Source organism: Ranitomeya imitator, chromosome 8 (assembly GCF_032444005.1).
Source record: "Ranitomeya imitator isolate aRanImi1 chromosome 8, aRanImi1.pri, whole genome shotgun sequence".
NCBI lineage: Eukaryota > Metazoa > Chordata > Amphibia > Anura > Dendrobatidae > Ranitomeya > Ranitomeya imitator.
In genome coordinates, this window is record NC_091289.1 from 5,430,554 (window position 1) to 5,448,531 (window position 17,978).

Genomic DNA, 17,978 nt, shown 5'->3' on the forward strand with positions numbered 1-17,978 from the left:
CCTGTGTGCAGCCACCACTAGGGGGAGCTCCCTGTATACAGAGATACGTGATAAGATCCTGTGTGCAGCCACCACTAGGGGGAGCTCCCTGTATACAGAGATACATGATAAGATCCTGTCTGCAGTCACCACTAGGGGGAGCTCCCTGTATACAGAGATACATGATAAGATCCTGCCTGCAGCCACCACTAGGTGGAGCTCCCTGTATACAGAGATACATGATAAGATCCTGTCTGCAGTCACCACTAGGGGACCTCCCTGTATACAGAGATACATGATAAGATCCTGTCTGCAGTCACCACTAGTGGGAGCTCCCTGTATACAGAGATACATGATAAGATCCTGTCTGCAGTCACCACTAGTGGGAGCTCCCTGTATACAGAGAAACATGATAACATCCTGTCTGCAGCCACCACTAGGGGAAGCTCCCTGTATACAGATACATGATAAGATCCTGTCTGCAGTCACCACTAGGGGGTGCTCCCTGTATACAGAGATAGATGATAAGATCCTGTCTGCAGTCACCACTAGGGGGAGCTCCCTGTATACAGATATACATGATAAGATCCTGTCTGCAGCCACCACTGGGGGGAGCTCCCTGTATACAGATATACATGATAAGATCCTGTCTGCAGCCACCGCTAGGGGGAGCTCCCTGTATACAGAGATACATGATAAGATCCTGTCTGCAGCCACCACTGGGGGGAGCTCCCTGTATACAGATATACATGATAAGATCCTGTCTGCAGTCACCACTAGGGGGAGCTCCCTGTATACAGAGATACATGATAACATCCTGTCTGTAGCCACCACTAGGGGGAGCTCCCTGTATACAGAGATACATGATAAGATCCTGTCTGCAGCCACCACTAGGGGGAGCTCCCTGTATACAGAGATACATGATAAGATCCTGTCTGCAGCCACCACTGGGGGGAGCTCCCTGTATACAGATATACATGATAAGATCCTGTCTGCAGTCACCACTAGGGGGAGCTCCCTGTATACAGAGATACATGATAACATCCTGTCTGCAGCCACCACTAGGGGGAGCTCCCTGTATACAGAGATACATGATAAGATCCTGTCTGCAGCCTCCACTAGGGGGAGCTCCCTGTATACAGAGGTACATGATAAGATCCTGTCTACAGCCACCACTAGGGGGAGCTCCCTGTATACAGAGATACATGATAAGATCCAGTCTACAGCCACCACTAGGGGGAGCTCCCTGTATACAGAGATACATGAAAAGATCCTGTCTACAGCCACCACTAGGGGGAGCTCCCTGTATACAGAGATACATGATAAGATCCAGTCTACAGCCACCACTAGGGGGAGCTCCCTGTATACAGAGATACATAATAAGATCCTGTCTACAGTCACCACTAGGGGGAGCTCCCTGTATACAGAGATACATAATAAGATCCTGTCTACAGTCACCACTAGGGGGAGCTCCCTGTATGCAGAGATACATGATAAGATTCTGTCTGCGGCTACCACTAGGGGGAGCTCCCTGTATACAGAGATACATGATAAGATCCTTATACTTCAGAGCTGCACTCACTATTCTGCAGTCACCGTGTACATACATTACATTACTTATCCTGAGTTACCTCCTGTATTATACTCTAGAGCTGTGCTCACTATTCTGCTGGTGCAGTCACAGTGTACATACATTACATTACTGATCCTGAGTTACCTCCTGTATTATACTCCAGAGCTGCACTCACTATTCTGCTGGTGCAGTCACTGTGTACATACATTACATTACTGATCCCGAGTTACATCCTGTATTATACCCCAGAGCTGCACTCACTATTCTGCTGGTGCAGTCACTGTGTACATACATTACATTACTTATCCTGAGTTACCTCCTGTATTATACTCTAGAGCTGTGCTCACTATTCTGCTGGTGCAGTCACAGTGTACATACATTACTGATCCTGAGTTACCTCCTTATTATACTCCAGAGCTGCACTCACTATTCTGCTGGTGCAGTCACTGTGTACATACATTACATTACTGATCCTGAGTTACCTACTGTATTATACTCCAGAGCTGTACTCACTATTCTGCTGGTGCAGTCACTGTGTACATACATTACATTACTGATCTTGAGTTACCTCCTGTATTATACTCCAGAGCTGCACTCACTATTCTGCTGGTGCAGTCACTGTGTACATACATTACATTACTGATCTTGAGTTACCTCCTGTATTATACTCCAGAGCTGTACTCACTATTCTGCTGGTGCAGTCACTGTGCACATACATTACTGATCCTGAGTTGCATCCTGTATTATACTCCAGAGCTGCACTCACTATTCTGCTGGTGCAGTCAGTGTACATACATTACATTACTGATCCTGAGTTACATCCTGTATTATCCTCCAGAGCTGCACTCACTATTCTGCTGGTGCAGTCACTGTGTACATACGTTACATTACTGATCCTGAGTTACCTCCTATATTATACTCCAGAGCTGCACTCACTATTCTGCTGGTGCAATCATTGTGTACATACATTACATTACTGATCCTGAGTTACATCCTGTATTATACTCCAGAGCTGCACTCACTATTCTGCTGGTGCAGTCACTGTGTACATACATTACTGATCCTGAGTTACCTCCTATATTATACTCCAGAGCTGCACTCACTATTCTGCTGGTGCAGTCATTGTGTACATACATTACATTACTGATCCTGAGTTACATCCTGTATTATACCCCAGAGCTGCACTCACTATTCTGCTGGTGCAGTCACTGTGTACATACATTACATTACTGATCTTGAGTTACCTCCTGTATTATACTCCAGAGCTGCACTCACTATTCTGCTGGTGCAGTCACTGTGTACATACATTACATTACTGATCTTGAGTTACCTCCTGTATTATACTCCAGAGCTGTACTCACTATTCTGCTGGTGCAGTCACTGTGCACATACATTACTGATCCTGAGTTGCATCCTGTATTATACTCCAGAGCTGCACTCACTATTCTGCTGGTGCAGTCAGTGTACATACATTACATTACTGATCCTGAGTTACATCCTGTATTATCCTCCAGAGCTGCACTCACTATTCTGCTGGTGCAGTCACTGTGTACATACGTTACATTACTGATCCTGAGTTACCTCCTATATTATACTCCAGAGCTGCACTCACTATTCTGCTGGTGCAGTCACTGTGTACATACATTACATTACTGATCCTGAGTTACATCCTGTATTATACCCCAGAGCTGCACTCACTATTCTGCTGGTGCAGTCACTGTGTACATACATTACATTACTGATCCTGAGTTACCTCCTGTATTATACTCCAGAGCTGCACTCACTATTCTGCTGGTGCAGTCACTGTGTACATACATTACATTACTGATCCTGAGTTACATCCTGTATTATACCCCAGAGCTGCACTCACTATTCTGCTGGTGCAGTCACTGTGTACATTACATTACTGATCCTGAGTCACCTCCTGTATTACCCTCCAGAGCTGCGCTCTCGGTATATGTACAGTATTCCCTGATGTATACAGAGCTGCGTTGATTCCCGTCCTCCGGTGATTACAGCTCTCCCTTCCTCTGTCTTGCAGACGTCTTCATGTGACTTCTGATCTCAGTAGTTCTTTGATCTCTGGATTAGTTGCTGACATCTGGAGACATTCCTGTGTTACTGTATATAGGGGACGAATGTTCTGCGTTCACTTCATGTTTATATGTAAAGAACAGATCGTGATTAATTCCGGGGTAAACAGAACATTCAGGTGGCGGTGCGGAGCTCGGGGCGCAGAGGCGACATTCGGGAGCGGGTCACTGAATCCATCAGATGTTACAGAAAATACAGATATCATGTGATTATCTCACAAGCAGTGAGGACGCGGCTATGGCTGTACATTATGGCTGTACATTATGGCTGTACAATACGGCTGTTCATTATGGCTGTGCATTATGGCTGTACATTACGGCTGTGCATTACGGCTGTACATTATGGCTGTACATTATGGCTGTACAATACGGCTGTTCATTATGTCTGTGCATTATGGCTGTACATTACGGCTGTGCATTACGGCTGTACATTACGGCTGTACATTATGGCTGTACAATACGGCTGTTCATTATGGCTGTGCATTATGGCTGTACATTATGGCTGTACAATACGGCTGTACATTATGGCTGTACATTATGGCTGTACAATACGGCTGTTCATTATGGCTGTGCATTATGGCTGTACATTACGGCTGTGCATTACGGCTGTACATTATGGCTGTACATTATGGCTGTACAATACGGCTGTTCATTATGTCTGTGCATTATGGCTGTACATTACGGCTGTGCATTACGGCTGTACATTACGGCTGTACATTACAGCTGTACATTATGGCTGTACAATACGGCTGTACATTAGGGCTGTACATTATCGCTGTACATTACGGCTGTACATTACGGCTGTACATTACGGCTGTACATTATGGCTGTACAATACGGCTGTACATTAGGGCTGTACATTATGGCTGTACATTATCGCTGTACATTACGGCTGTACATTACGGCAGTACATTACGGCTGTGCATTGTGGCTGTGCATTACGGCTGTGCATTACGGCTGTACATTACGACTGTACACTACTGCTGTGCATTACGGCTGTGCATTGCGGCTGTGCATTGTGGCTGTGCATTATGGCTGTGCATTACGGCTATGCATTACGGCTGTGAATTACGGCTGTGCATTGTGGCTGTACGTTACGGCTGTGCATTGCGGCTGTACATTACATCTGTGCATTGTGGCTGTGCATTGTGGCTGTGCATTATGGCTGTGCATTACGGCTGTGCATTACGGCTGTGAATTACGGCTGTGCATTGTGGCTGTACGTTACGGCTGTGCATTGCGGCTGTACATTACATCTGTGCATTGTGGCTGTGCATTACGGCTGTACGTTATGGCTGTGCATTACAGCTGTGAATTACGGCTGTGCATTGTGGCTGTACATTACGCTGTGCATTGTGGCTGTGCATTACGGCTGTACATTACGGCTGCGCATTACGGCTGTACATTGTGGCTGAGCATTATGGCTGCACATTATGGTTGTGCATTATGGCTGTGTATTATGGCTGTACGTTATGGCTGTGTATTATGGCTGTACATTACGGCTGTGCATTGTGGCTGTGCATTACGGCTGTACATTACGGCTGGGCATTGTGGCGGTGCATTACGGCTGTACATTATGGCTGTACATTACGGCTGTGCATTATGGCTGTACATTGCGGCTGTGCATTATGGCTGTGCATTACGGCTGTGCATTATGGCTGTGCATTGTGGCTGTGCATTACGGCTGTACATTACGGCTGTGTATTGTGGCTGTGCATTACGGCTGTACATTACGGCTGTGCGTTATGGCTGTACGTTATGGCTGTACATTACGGCTGTGCATTATGGCTGTACATTACGGCTGTGCATTATGGTTGTACGTTATGGCTGTGCATTATGGCTGTACATTACGGCTGTGTATTATGGCTGTACGTTATGGCTGTGCATTATGGCTGTACGTTATGGCTGTGCATTACGGTTGTACATTATGGCTGTGTATTATGGCTGTGCATTACGGTTGTACATTATGGCTGTACGTTATGGCTGTGCATTACGGTTGTACATTATGGCTGTGCATTACGGCTGTAAATTACGGCTGTGCATTGTGGCTGTGCATTGTGGCTGTACATTACGGCTGTGCATTACGGCTGTGCATTATGGCTGTACATTACGGCTGTGCATCATGGCTGTACATCATGGCTGTACATCATGGCTGTACATTACGGCTGTGCATTATGGCTGTACATCATGGCTGTGCATTACGGTTGTACATTATGGCTGTACATTACGGCTGTGCATCATGGCTGTACATCATGGCTGTACATCATGGCTGTACATTACGGCTGTGCATTATGGCTGTACGTTATGGCTGTGCATTACGGTTGTACATTACGGCTGTACATCATGGCTGTGCATTACGGCTGTACATTACGGCTGTACATCATGGCTGTGCATTACGGCTGTACATTACGGCTGTACATCATGGCTGTGCATTACGGCTGTACATTACGGCTGCGCATTACGGCTGTACATTGTGGCTGAGCATTATGGCTGCACATTATGGTTGTGCATTATGGCTGTGTATTATGGCTGTACGTTATGGCTGTGTATTATGGCTGTACATTACGGCTGTGCATTGTGGCTGTGCATTACGGCTGTACATTACGGCTGGGCATTGTGGCGGTGCATTACGGCTGTACATTATGGCTGTACATTACGGCTGTGCATTATGGCTGTACATTGCGGCTGTGCATTATGGCTGTGCATTACGGCTGTGCATTATGGCTGTGCATTGTGGCTGTGCATTACGGCTGTACATTACGGCTGTGTATTGTGGCTGTGCATTACGGCTGTACATTACGGCTGTGCGTTATGGCTGTACGTTATGGCTGTACATTACGGCTGTGCATTATGGCTGTACATTACGGCTGTGCATTATGGTTGTACGTTATGGCTGTGCATTATGGCTGTACATTACGGCTGTGTATTATGGCTGTACGTTATGGCTGTGCATTATGGCTGTACGTTATGGCTGTGCATTACGGTTGTACATTATGGCTGTGTATTATGGCTGTGCATTACGGTTGTACATTATGGCTGTACGTTATGGCTGTGCATTACGGTTGTACATTATGGCTGTGCATTACGGCTGTAAATTACGGCTGTGCATTGTGGCTGTGCATTGTGGCTGTACATTACGGCTGTGCATTACGGCTGTGCATTATGGCTGTACATTACGGCTGTGCATCATGGCTGTACATCATGGCTGTACATCATGGCTGTACATTACGGCTGTGCATTATGGCTGTACATCATGGCTGTGCATTACGGTTGTACATTATGGCTGTACATTACGGCTGTGCATCATGGCTGTACATCATGGCTGTACATCATGGCTGTACATTACGGCTGTGCATTATGGCTGTACGTTATGGCTGTGCATTACGGTTGTACATTACGGCTGTACATCATGGCTGTGCATTACGGCTGTACATTACGGCTGTACATCATGGCTGTGCATTACGGCTGTACATTACGGCTGTACATCATGGCTGTGCATTACGGCTGTACATTACGGCTGCTGCTACCGGCATTACATAGAGCACCGGCGCACACAGACCGCGGAGACCCCGGTATAAGGGCAGGTCACCGGCCCTCTGCAGCCAATTACTCATCATAATGCACAATTCCACCTGCTCTGGAGGTCGTGGCCCCTTATTTCTCGGGCCCCTGTGCGGCTGCACCTCGGACATATCGCCATGTAACCCGGACCCCTTATACTGCTATACTCATCATGTATCACTGCTGACAACCAGCCGGCACACATGTATGAGAGGTTGTCAGACATCACTGATAGAATTTAATGACATTTTTATTTTCGCTCGTCGTCATTGTGAGACACAACATACAGATATGGCGCCCTCCGCTGTTGGCGCTTTAAGATCCTTGTAAGCGATTTTCCTGCATCTTCGCCCCCATCAGAGTCATCAAAGGGTCTGCGGCCAATTAAGGGCCATATGTGGTTTATGTCTGAAGCGTGGTCCGAGATTTCCTCCAGGAGGGAAGGAAGTGTAAAGACTGAGGTAAGAGCTGAGTGATCAGGAGGAAAACATGAGGGGATGTAGGTGGAGGCTCGGGATAAATACCCCTGGCACCCAGACATTTCCTCACCAGTCCCAGCGGAGAACCGGACTTGTGAGTATTATATACCATAATATTACACACTATTCTCATAAAATTATCTGCTCTCATGTGACAGTGATATTTCTAATAAGAAGTGCTGGCTCAGTGGTTACATACACTGACCCTACAGAGTCAGCGCCTGAGGACCATGCCTTTACTTTAGGTATATGATCAGTTATATTGATTGATTATATCCTGACTCTTCCATCGTTACATGTCTGATAATGTAGAGTAGACGCTGGCTCAGTGGTTACATGCACTGACCTAGATCCAGAGTTAGCCCCTGAAGACCATACCTTTCAATTTAGATATATGAGCAGTTATACTGATTTATTATATCCTTAATCTTCATAGTTACATTCCTGATAATATTGAGTAGACGCTGGCTCAGTGGTTACATGCACTGACCTAGATCCAGAGTTAGCCCCCGAGGACCATGCCTTTCACTTTAGGTATATGATCAGTTATATTGATTGATTATATCCTTAATCTTCCATAGTTAAATGTCTGATAATGTAGAAGAGAAGCTGGCTCAGTGGTTACATACACTGACCTAGATCCAGAATTAGCCCCCGAGGACCATGCCTTTCACTTTAGGTAAATGACCAGTTTTAATGATTAATTATATCCTTAATCTTCCATAGTTAAATGTCTGATAATGTAGAAGAGAAGCTGGCTCAGTGGTTACATACACTGACCTAGATCCAGAGTTAGACCCCGAGGACCGTGCTTTTCACTTTAGGTATATGATCAGTTATATTGATTGATTATATCCTTAATCTTCCATAGTTAAATGTCTGATAATGTAGAAGAGAAGCTGGCTCAGTGGTTACATACACTGACCTAGATCCAGAGTTAGACCCCGAGGATCATGCCTTTCACTTTAGGTATATGATCAGTTATATTGATTGATTATATCCTGACTCTTCCATCGTTACATGTCTGATAATGTAGAAGAGATGCTGGCTCAGTGGTTACATGCACAGACCTAGATCCAGAGTTAGCCCCCGAGGACCATACCTTTCACATTAGGTATATTATCAGTTATATTGATTGATTATATCCTGACTCTTCCATAGTTACATTCCTGATAATATTGAGTAGACGCTGGCTCAGTGGTTACATGCACTGACCTAGATCCAGAGTTAGACCCCGAGGACCATGCCTTTCACTTTAGGTATATGATCAGTTATATTGATTGATTATATCCTTAATCTTCCATAGTTAAATGTCTGATAATGTAGAAGAGAAGCTGGCTCAGTGGTTACATGCACTGACCTAGATCCAGAGTTAGCCCCCGAGGACCATGCCTTTCACTTTAGGTATATGATCAGTTATATTGATTGATTATATCCTTAATCTTCCATAGTTAAATGTCTGATAATGTAGAAGAGAAGCTGGCTCAGTGGTTACATGCACTGACCTAGATCCAGAGTTAGCCCCCGAGGACCATGCCTTTCACTTTAGGTAAATGACCAGTTTTAATGATTAATTATATCCTTAATCTTCCATAGTTAAATGTCTGATAATGTAGAAGAGAAGCTGGCTCAGTGGTTACATACACTGACCTAGATCCAGAGTTAGACCCCGAGGACCGTGCTTTTCACTTTAGGTATATGATCAGTTATATTGATTGATTATATCCTTAATCTTCCATAGTTAAATGTCTGATAATGTAGAAGAGGAGCTGGCTCAGTGGTTACATGCACTGACCTAGATCCAGAGTTAGCCCCCGAGGACCATGCCTTTCACTTTAGGTATATGATCAGTTATATTGATTGATTATATCCTGACTCTTCCATCGTTACATGTCTGATAATGTAGAAGAGATGCTGGCTCAGTGGTTACATGCACCTGATTATTATAATATTATAATTATTAGCTATATTTAAGTTATTAATAATTTAGTCTTCTAGTCTTATGTATATATTAAGGAGAGCTCGATATGAGCCAGTGACGACCTCAATAACTTGGGGAAAGGGAGAGTCGTGTAAAAGATGGAGTTTCTGCAGGTGAGAGAGAAATATCCAGAGGGAGAAGGTTCCAGAACATTCGATGTAACGTGCAATTTCCTGCTATGGGTAAGATGGGTATGAATGTAGCAGAGGCGGCTCCGCGCCCCGAGGGCCGATTATATAAATTTATAGACAGGTCAGACTTAACCACTTCATTCCCAGCCTGTTTTCGATTCTCCAGATTTATAAGAAAGAAGACAGTTTACGATCAGAAGGAACGATCAGGCTCATTCATCATTTCATTTACACCTTTTATTTTATTTTATTTATTTTTTTTGAGGCAAGAAATTTTTTTGCATCATTTTTACAGAACATTCAACTTTTTGTACTTAAAAAACAGATAAAAGACAAACATAAGGAGAACTCGGAGCAAACTGTGTTTGTTATTTTGATTAATTGGTGTAAAAATCGTCAGAGAATAAAAAACTAAAAAACGAAAGCGACTTAAAATCGCAGATGATGAATTGGGTCCGTCATGTTTCATTTCAATGCCATTTTAAGATCTCGGATTGCTGTCAGTGAATGAAGACACTAGTTTCCATCGGAGACAGCAATCAGTGGTTACAATTGTATCTAGTGGGCACTAGTAGGTCATGGAGCTCCTGGGAGTTGTAGTTCACCTCCACAGATGTATACACTTGGTTAGTTCACAGTCTTCTATAATATTTTTCACCTTTTGATCTTTTCGTCCCCGTCCCCCTCGCCGCCCCCCACCCTGGTATGACTGTGCCAGCACATACCTCTCAGCATTCTTGGTGCCGCCCGCCCCAGATGTTGGGTTTTATAGAGCGCCGCTCTCTTATAAGCAGTAATTTCTCCTTATATCCCAGCAGAAGATTTCCCTGTGGCAAGTGGAGAAGAAAAAATCCACAAGTCAGCATGAAGACCCTGGCACTGCTCCTGGTCGTGGCGCTGGCCACTGCGGTCACCCTCGCATACGGTAACAATTATTTACTTGATTTCTTCGAAGGAAAAACTGCAAATTATCTGAAATGTTCGAAATACTGGAGTGCCTAGAGGCCACAGACAGGACACAGGCTGCTGTAACTAGAACCATGGACAGGACACAGGCTGCTGTAACCAGAAAAAAAAGACAGGACCCAGGCTGCTGTAACCAGAACCATAGACAGGACACAGGCTGCTGTAACCAGAACCATAGACAGGACACAGGCTGCTGTAACCAGAACCATAGACAGGACACAGGCTGCTGTAACCAGAACCATAGACAGGACACAGGCTGCTGTAACCAGAACCATAGACAGGACACAGGCTGCTGTAACCAGAACCATAGACAGGACACAGGCTGCTGTAACCAGAACCATAGACAGGACACAGGCTGCTGTAACCAGGAAAAAAAGACAGGATACAGGCTGCTGTAACCAGAACCAAAGACAGGATACAGGCTGCTGTAACCAGGAAAAAAGACAGGACACAGGCTGCTGTAACCAGAACCATAGACAGGATACAGGCTGCTGTAACCAGAACCATAGAGAGGACACAGGCTGCTGTAACCAGAACCATAGACAGGACCCAGGCTGCTGTAACCAGAACCATAGACAGGACCCAGGCTGCTGTAACCAGAACCATAGACAGGACACAGGCTGCTGTAACCAGGAAAAAAAGACAGGACACAGGCTGCTGTAACCAGAACCAAAGACAGGATACAGGCTGCTGTAACCAGGAAAAAAAGACAGGATACAGGCTGCTGTAACCAGAACCAAAGACAGGATACAGGCTGCTGTAACCAGGAAAAAAGACAGGACACAGGCTGCTGTAACCAGAACTATAGACAGGATACAGGCTGCTGTAACCAGAACCATAGAGAGGACACAGGCTGCTGTAACCAGAACCATAGACAGGACCCAGGCTGCTGTAACCAGAACCATAGACAGGACCCAGGCTGCTGTAACCAGAACCATAGACAGGACACAGGCTGCTGTAACCAGGAAAAAAAGACAGGACACAGGCTGCTGTAACCAGAACCAAAGACAGGATACAGGCTGCTGTAACCAGGAAAAAAGACAGGACACAGGCTGCTGTAACCAGAACCATAGACAGGATACAGGCTGCTGTAACCAGAACCATAGACAGGACACAGGCTGCTGTAACCAGAACCAAAGACAGGATACAGGCTGCTGTAACCAGGAAAAAAGACAGGACACAGGCTGCTGTAACCAGAACCATAGACAGGATACAGGCTGCTGTAACCAGAACCATAGACAGGACACAGGCTGCTGTAACCAGGAAAAAAAAGACAGGATACAGGCTGCTGTAACCAGAACCATAGACAGGATACAGGCTGCTGTAACCAGAACCAAAGACAGGATACAGGCTGCTGTAACCAGGAAAAAAGACAGGACACAGGCTGCTGTAACCAGAACCATAGACAGGACACAGGCTGCTGTAACCAGAACCATAGACAGGACACAGGCTGCTGTAACCAGAACCATAGACAGGACACAAATGCCAAATAGGAATGAGAGGGTTCTCTGCGCTGCTGATAAAAATCCAAAGGACGATTCCCTCAGATGGGATTGGGAGCGATTAGTGATGAGCGAGGGTACTCGTTGCTCGGTGGTCTCTTAGTGTTTGTTAGTACTCAGAGATTTAGTTTTCATCCCGGCAGCTGAATGATTTACAGCTACTAGACAGCTTGATTACATGTGAGGATTCCCTAGCAACCAGGCAATCCCCACATGTACTCAGCCTGGCTAGTAGCTGTAAATCATTCAGCTGCCGGGATGAAAACTAAATCTCTGAGCAGTCACAAATACTGGGAGACCACCGAGCAGGAGACCACCGAGCAGGAGTACCCTCGCTCATCACTAGTAGTGATGACTTTTATTATCATCCGACTTCTTCATCAGTAAAACACACCACACATTTCGTCGGACATCTTGACACCTGTGGCTTCCCCCAATAGTTGTGTTACATGAGGTGACCGCGTCCTTTCACCCTACGGCCTCCGATCATCAGCGAATAAGACCCCACTGCGCTTTCTTGCCCCCAGTCTTTGCTACATATCATACTCAGACTATACTCATCACTGACACTTGTCTTCCTTCTCTAGACTCACATGAAAGCCACGAGTCCTACGAACGTTACGGTAAGAATGATTTTTGGTTTACAGAATAATATAATAAAATAATAAATAATAGAATAAATATAAAACAATAATAATGTAATAATAAATATAATAATAATAAATAAATAATAATAATAACAAAAATAATAACAGAATAAATATATAAGAAGGATTGCAGGATTCCGGCTTGTATCTGAGGGGTTGTTACAATGTATCAGTGTGCACAATCCTTTGCTCTCTACCTCGGCTTTCTTTCTCTTTTCTCTGCTGTCTGACTTGTATTCTATACACATCACTCTTATATTTTTGCTGCAGATCCGTTTGTTAACTCAAGAAATGCCAACTCCTTCATGCAACGGAACGTGCGAATGAATGAGCGGTAAGGATAGAATAACCGGACAATCCGCTCCTGTGCATGCAGATTACACAGGACTATAGTCAGTGACTGCACAGTATGTGACCAGTACTGCTGCAGAGCTGCATTCACAAGTGTTATGCTCCAGTCACATCCAGAGCTGCATTCACAAGTGTTATGCTCCAGCCACATCCAGAGCTGCATTCACAAGTGTTATACTCCAGCCACATCCAGAGCTGCATTCACAGGTGTTATACTCCAGCCACATCCAGAGCTGCATTCAAAAGTATTACACTCCAGCCACATCCAGAGCTGCATTCACAAGTGTTATGCTCCAGCCACATCCAGAGCTGCAATCATAAGTGTTATACTCCAGCCACATCCAGAGCTGCATTCACAAGTGTTATGCTCCAGCCACATCCAGAGCTGCATTCACAGGTGTTATACTCCAGCCACATCCAGAGCTGCATTCACAAGTGTTATGCTCCAGCCACATCCAGAGCTGCATTCACAGGTGTTATACTCCAGCCACATCCAGAGCTGCATTCACAAGTGTTATACTCCAGCCACATCCAGAGCTGCATTCACAAGTGTTATATTCCAGCCACATCCAGAGCTGCATTCACAAGTGTTATACTCCAGCCACATCCAGAGCTGCATTCACAAATGTTATGCTCCAGCCACATCCAGAGCTGCATTCACAGGTGTTAGGCTGCCGTCACACTAGCAGTATTTGGTCAGTATTTTACATCAGTATTTGTAGCCAAAACCAGGAGTGGAACAAATAGAGGAAAAGTATAATAGAATCATATGCTCCACTTCTGTATTTATCACCCACTGCTGGTTTTGGCTGAGAAATACTGATGTAAAATAGTGACCAAATACTGATCGTGTGACGGCAGCCTTATACTCCAGCCACATCCAGAGCTGCATTCACAGGTGTTATACTCCAGCCACATCCAGAGCTGCATTCAAAAGTATTATACTCCAGCCACATCCAGAGCTGCATTCACAAGTGTTATGCTCCAGCCACATCCAGAGCTGCAATCATAAGTGTTATACTCCAGCCACATCCAGAGCTGCATTCACAAGTGTTATGCTCCAGCCACATCCAGAGCTGCATTCACAGGTGTTATACTCCAGCCACATCCAGAGCTGCTTTCACAAGTGTTATGCTCCAGCCACATCCAGAGCTGCATTCACAAGTGTTATACTCCAGCCACATCCAGAGCTGCATTCACAGGTGTTATACTCTAGCCACATACAGAGCTGCATTCACAAGTGTTATGCTCCAGCCACATCCAGAGCTGCATTCACAAGTGTTATACTCCAGCCACATCCAGAGCTGCATTCACAAGTGTTATACTCCAGCCACATCCAGAGCTGCATTCACAGGTGTTACACTCCAGCCACATCCAGAGCTGCATTCACAAGTGTTACACTCCAGCCACATCCAGAGCTGCATTCACAGGTGTTATACTCTAGCCACATACAGAGCTGCATTCACAAGTGTTATGCTCCAGCCACATCCAGAGCTGCATTCACAAGTGTTATACTCCAGCCACATCCAGAGCTGCATTCACAAGTGTTATACTCCAGCCACATCCAGAGCTGCATTCACAAGTGTTACACTCCAGCCACATCCAGAGCTGCATTCACAATTCTGCTGTTACAACACGTGTTATTTACTCCAGCCACATCCAGAGCTGCATTCACAATTTTGCTGTTACAACACGTGTTATTTACTCCAGCCACATCCAGAGCTGCACACCCTAGTTATTTTCTTCGAGTGATGGAATTGGATTCTAAACTATTTTTCCTCTGTTGATTTACTCAATGAAATGAGTCAGGAAATAGTATGCAGCTCTGGATGTGACTGGAGTCGAATAGGTCAGTTCTGCAGGGATCTGACCATGAAACGTTGTGGAGTTGCCCTTTAAGCTGCTCTTGTCATTTCCGTTTCTCCAGAGTTCGCGCCAAGAGCCCCTGGGAGCGGCAGCGCGAGACCTGCGAGGAGTACAACCCCTGCGAGCGCTACGCCATGAGACACGGCTGGGGAGCGGCCTACAAGCGATACTTCGGGCAGCGCGCCGGCGAGAGATACTAGGAGCCACCGTGCGTTATACCGGCTCACACATGGCTGCGCAGTGTCTCTTTAGTTGTTGAGTTTTATTGTCTGCACTTTTCATATATTGTCATAATTCTGGGGGGATCCAGGACGGGGACACGATATCCGCACCCGATTCTGCGGCTGTAAAATCGCTTCACTGTGGAAACATAAGTGCGAGAAATAAAAATCTGCTTTATAAACGGTGTCACCGGTCACATGGCGCGAAAACCCGGAATGTGTGAGTCTCCATAGCAACCAGTGTTCATACTGATACAAAGTGACACACAGCCCTGTCCTCATTAACATCCGCATGAGAGTCAGCGCTCCTCTCCTGAAATCCTCTGTGCTGCTGGGGACCTGCGCCTTCCACTACATACAAGATATAGTGAAAATGCTGCAGAGTCAGAAGCTTCCAGTAATAGAAGAGTTAACAGTTTATTTTTATTAATTAACAAAATGCAAAGTGATTGAAGAGAAATGTAAGGCTGCTTTCACACATCAGGTTTTTTGTTTCAGGCTAAATCCGACTCTCGGTAGAAAAACCAGAACCGAAAAAAATAAAAAACGGATCCGGTTTTTCCCCCATTGACTTGTATTAGCACCGGATGGCCCAGCGTTCCTTCTGGTTTGATGCCGGATCCGGCGTACACTCGATTCTGGTGTCTGGAAAAAACCTCTACTGTAACGTTTTTTGTCTCCGGCGAAAAAGCCTAAAAGGCCGGATCCAGCGCTTCCGGCTGTTTGCTAGAATGGGAGCCGGAAGGTGCCAGATGCAGAAAATGGCGGATCCGGCGGCCTGATCCAATTTTTTAAACTGAGCATGCTCCAATTTTTTTTTGAACCAATAATCTAGATAGGCTAGCTGGATCCGTCGCATCAGTTTTTCACAATCTCCGGATCAAGTTTTTCCAACATTCGCCGGATTTAGCCTGAAACAAAAAACCTGATGTGTGAAAGTAGCATAAATCTCATCAGTATCTGGTGACCGCCCTTTGCCTCCATCATCAGTATCTGGTGACCGCCCATCACCTCCATCATCAGTATCTGGTGATCGCCCGTCGCCTCCATCATCAGTATCTAGTGACCGCCCGTCTCCTCCATCATCAGTATCTGGTGACCGCCCGTCTCCTCCATCATCAGTATCTGGTGACCGCCCGTCACCTCCATCATCAGTATCTGGTGACCGCCCGTCTCCTCCATCATCAGTATCTGGTGACCGTCCGTCTCCTCCATCATCAGTATCTGGTGACCGCCCATCACCTCCATCATCAGTATCTGGTGATCGCCCGTCGCCTCCATCATCAGTATCTAGTGACCGCCCGTCTCCTCCATCATCAGTATCTGGTGACCGCCCGTCTCCTCCATCATCAGTATCTGGTGACCGCCCGTCACCTCCATCATCAGTATCTGGTGACCGCCCGTCACCTCCATCATCAGTATCTGGTGACCGCCTGTCACCTCCATCATCAATATCTGGTGACCGCCCATCTCCTCCATCATCAGTATCTGGTGACCACCCATCACCTCCATCATCAGTATCTGGTGACCGCCCGTCTCCTCCATCATCAGTATCTGGTGACCGCCCGTCACCTCCATCATCAGTATCTAGTGACCTCCCGTCACCTCCATCATCAGTATCTGGTGACCGCCCGTCACCTCCATCATCAGTATCTGGTGACCGCCTGTCTCCTCCGTCATCAGTATCTGGTGACCGCCCGTCTCCTCCATCATCAGTATCTGGTGACCGCCCGTCACCTCCATCATCAGTATCTGGTGACCGCCTGTCTCCTCCGTCATCAGTATCTGGTGACCGCCCGTCTCCTCCGTCATCAGTATCTGGTGACCGCCCATCTCCTCCATCATCAGTATCTGGTGACCGCCCGTCGCCTCCATCATCAATATCTAGTGACCGCCCGTCGCCTCCATCATCAGTATCTGGTGACCGCCCGTCTCCTCCATCATCAGTATCTGGTGACCGCCTGTCTCCTCCGTCATCAGTATCTGGTGACCGCCTGTCTCCTCCGTCATCAGTATCTGGTGACCGCCCATCTCCTCCATCATCAGTATCTGGTGACCGCCCGTCGCCTCCATCACCAATATCTAGTGACCGCCCGTCGCCTCCATCATCAGTATCTAGTGACCGCCCGTCTCCTCCATCATCAGTATCTGGTGACCGCCTGTCTCCTCCGTCATCAGTATCTGGTGACCGCCCATCTCCTCCATCATCAGTATCTGGTGACCGCCCGTCGCCTCCATCATCAATATCTAGTGATCGCCCGTCGCCTCCATCATCAGTATCTAGTGACCGCCCGTCTCCTCCATCATCAGTATCTGGTGACCGCCCGTCACCTCCATCATCAGTATCTGGTGACCGCCTGTCACCTCCATCATCAGTATCTGGTGACCGCCTGTCACCTCCATCATCAATATCTGGTGACCGCCCGTCACCTCCATCATCAGTATCTGGTGACCGCCCGTCTCCATCATCAGTATCTGGTGACCGCCTGTCTCCTCCGTCATCAGTATCTGGTGACCGCCCATCTCCTCCATCATCAGTATCTGGTGACCGCCCGTCGCCTCCATCATCAATATCTAGTGATCGCCCGTCGCCTCCATCATCAGTATCTAGTGACCGCCCGTCTCCTC

The 17,978-nt window shown here is 46.4% G+C and overlaps 1 protein-coding gene across 3 annotated transcripts; it reads left to right on the top strand.

Moving 5' to 3' along the window:
• Positions 1–7,592: 7,592 nt before the first annotated feature.
• MGP (matrix Gla protein) lies at positions 7,593–15,532 on the top strand. 3 transcript variants are annotated; one of them, XM_069736132.1, is made up of 5 exons: positions 7,593–7,667; positions 10,616–10,722; positions 12,853–12,888; positions 13,183–13,246; positions 15,191–15,532. In XM_069736132.1, the coding sequence occupies exons 2-5, from the start codon at positions 10,662–10,664 to the stop codon at positions 15,327–15,329; spliced, it is 300 nt and encodes a 99-aa protein (XP_069592233.1). In that variant the 5' UTR covers positions 7,593–7,667; positions 10,616–10,661; the 3' UTR covers positions 15,330–15,532. The 3 variants fall into 3 exon arrangements, with proteins under 3 accessions (XP_069592233.1, XP_069592232.1, XP_069592231.1); XM_069736131.1 differs by lacking the exon at positions 7,593–7,667 and adding an exon at positions 7,673–7,779; XM_069736130.1 differs by lacking the exon at positions 7,593–7,667 and adding an exon at positions 7,684–7,779 and having other exon boundaries at positions 10,613–10,722.
• The last annotated feature ends 2,446 nt before the right edge of the window (positions 15,533–17,978 follow it).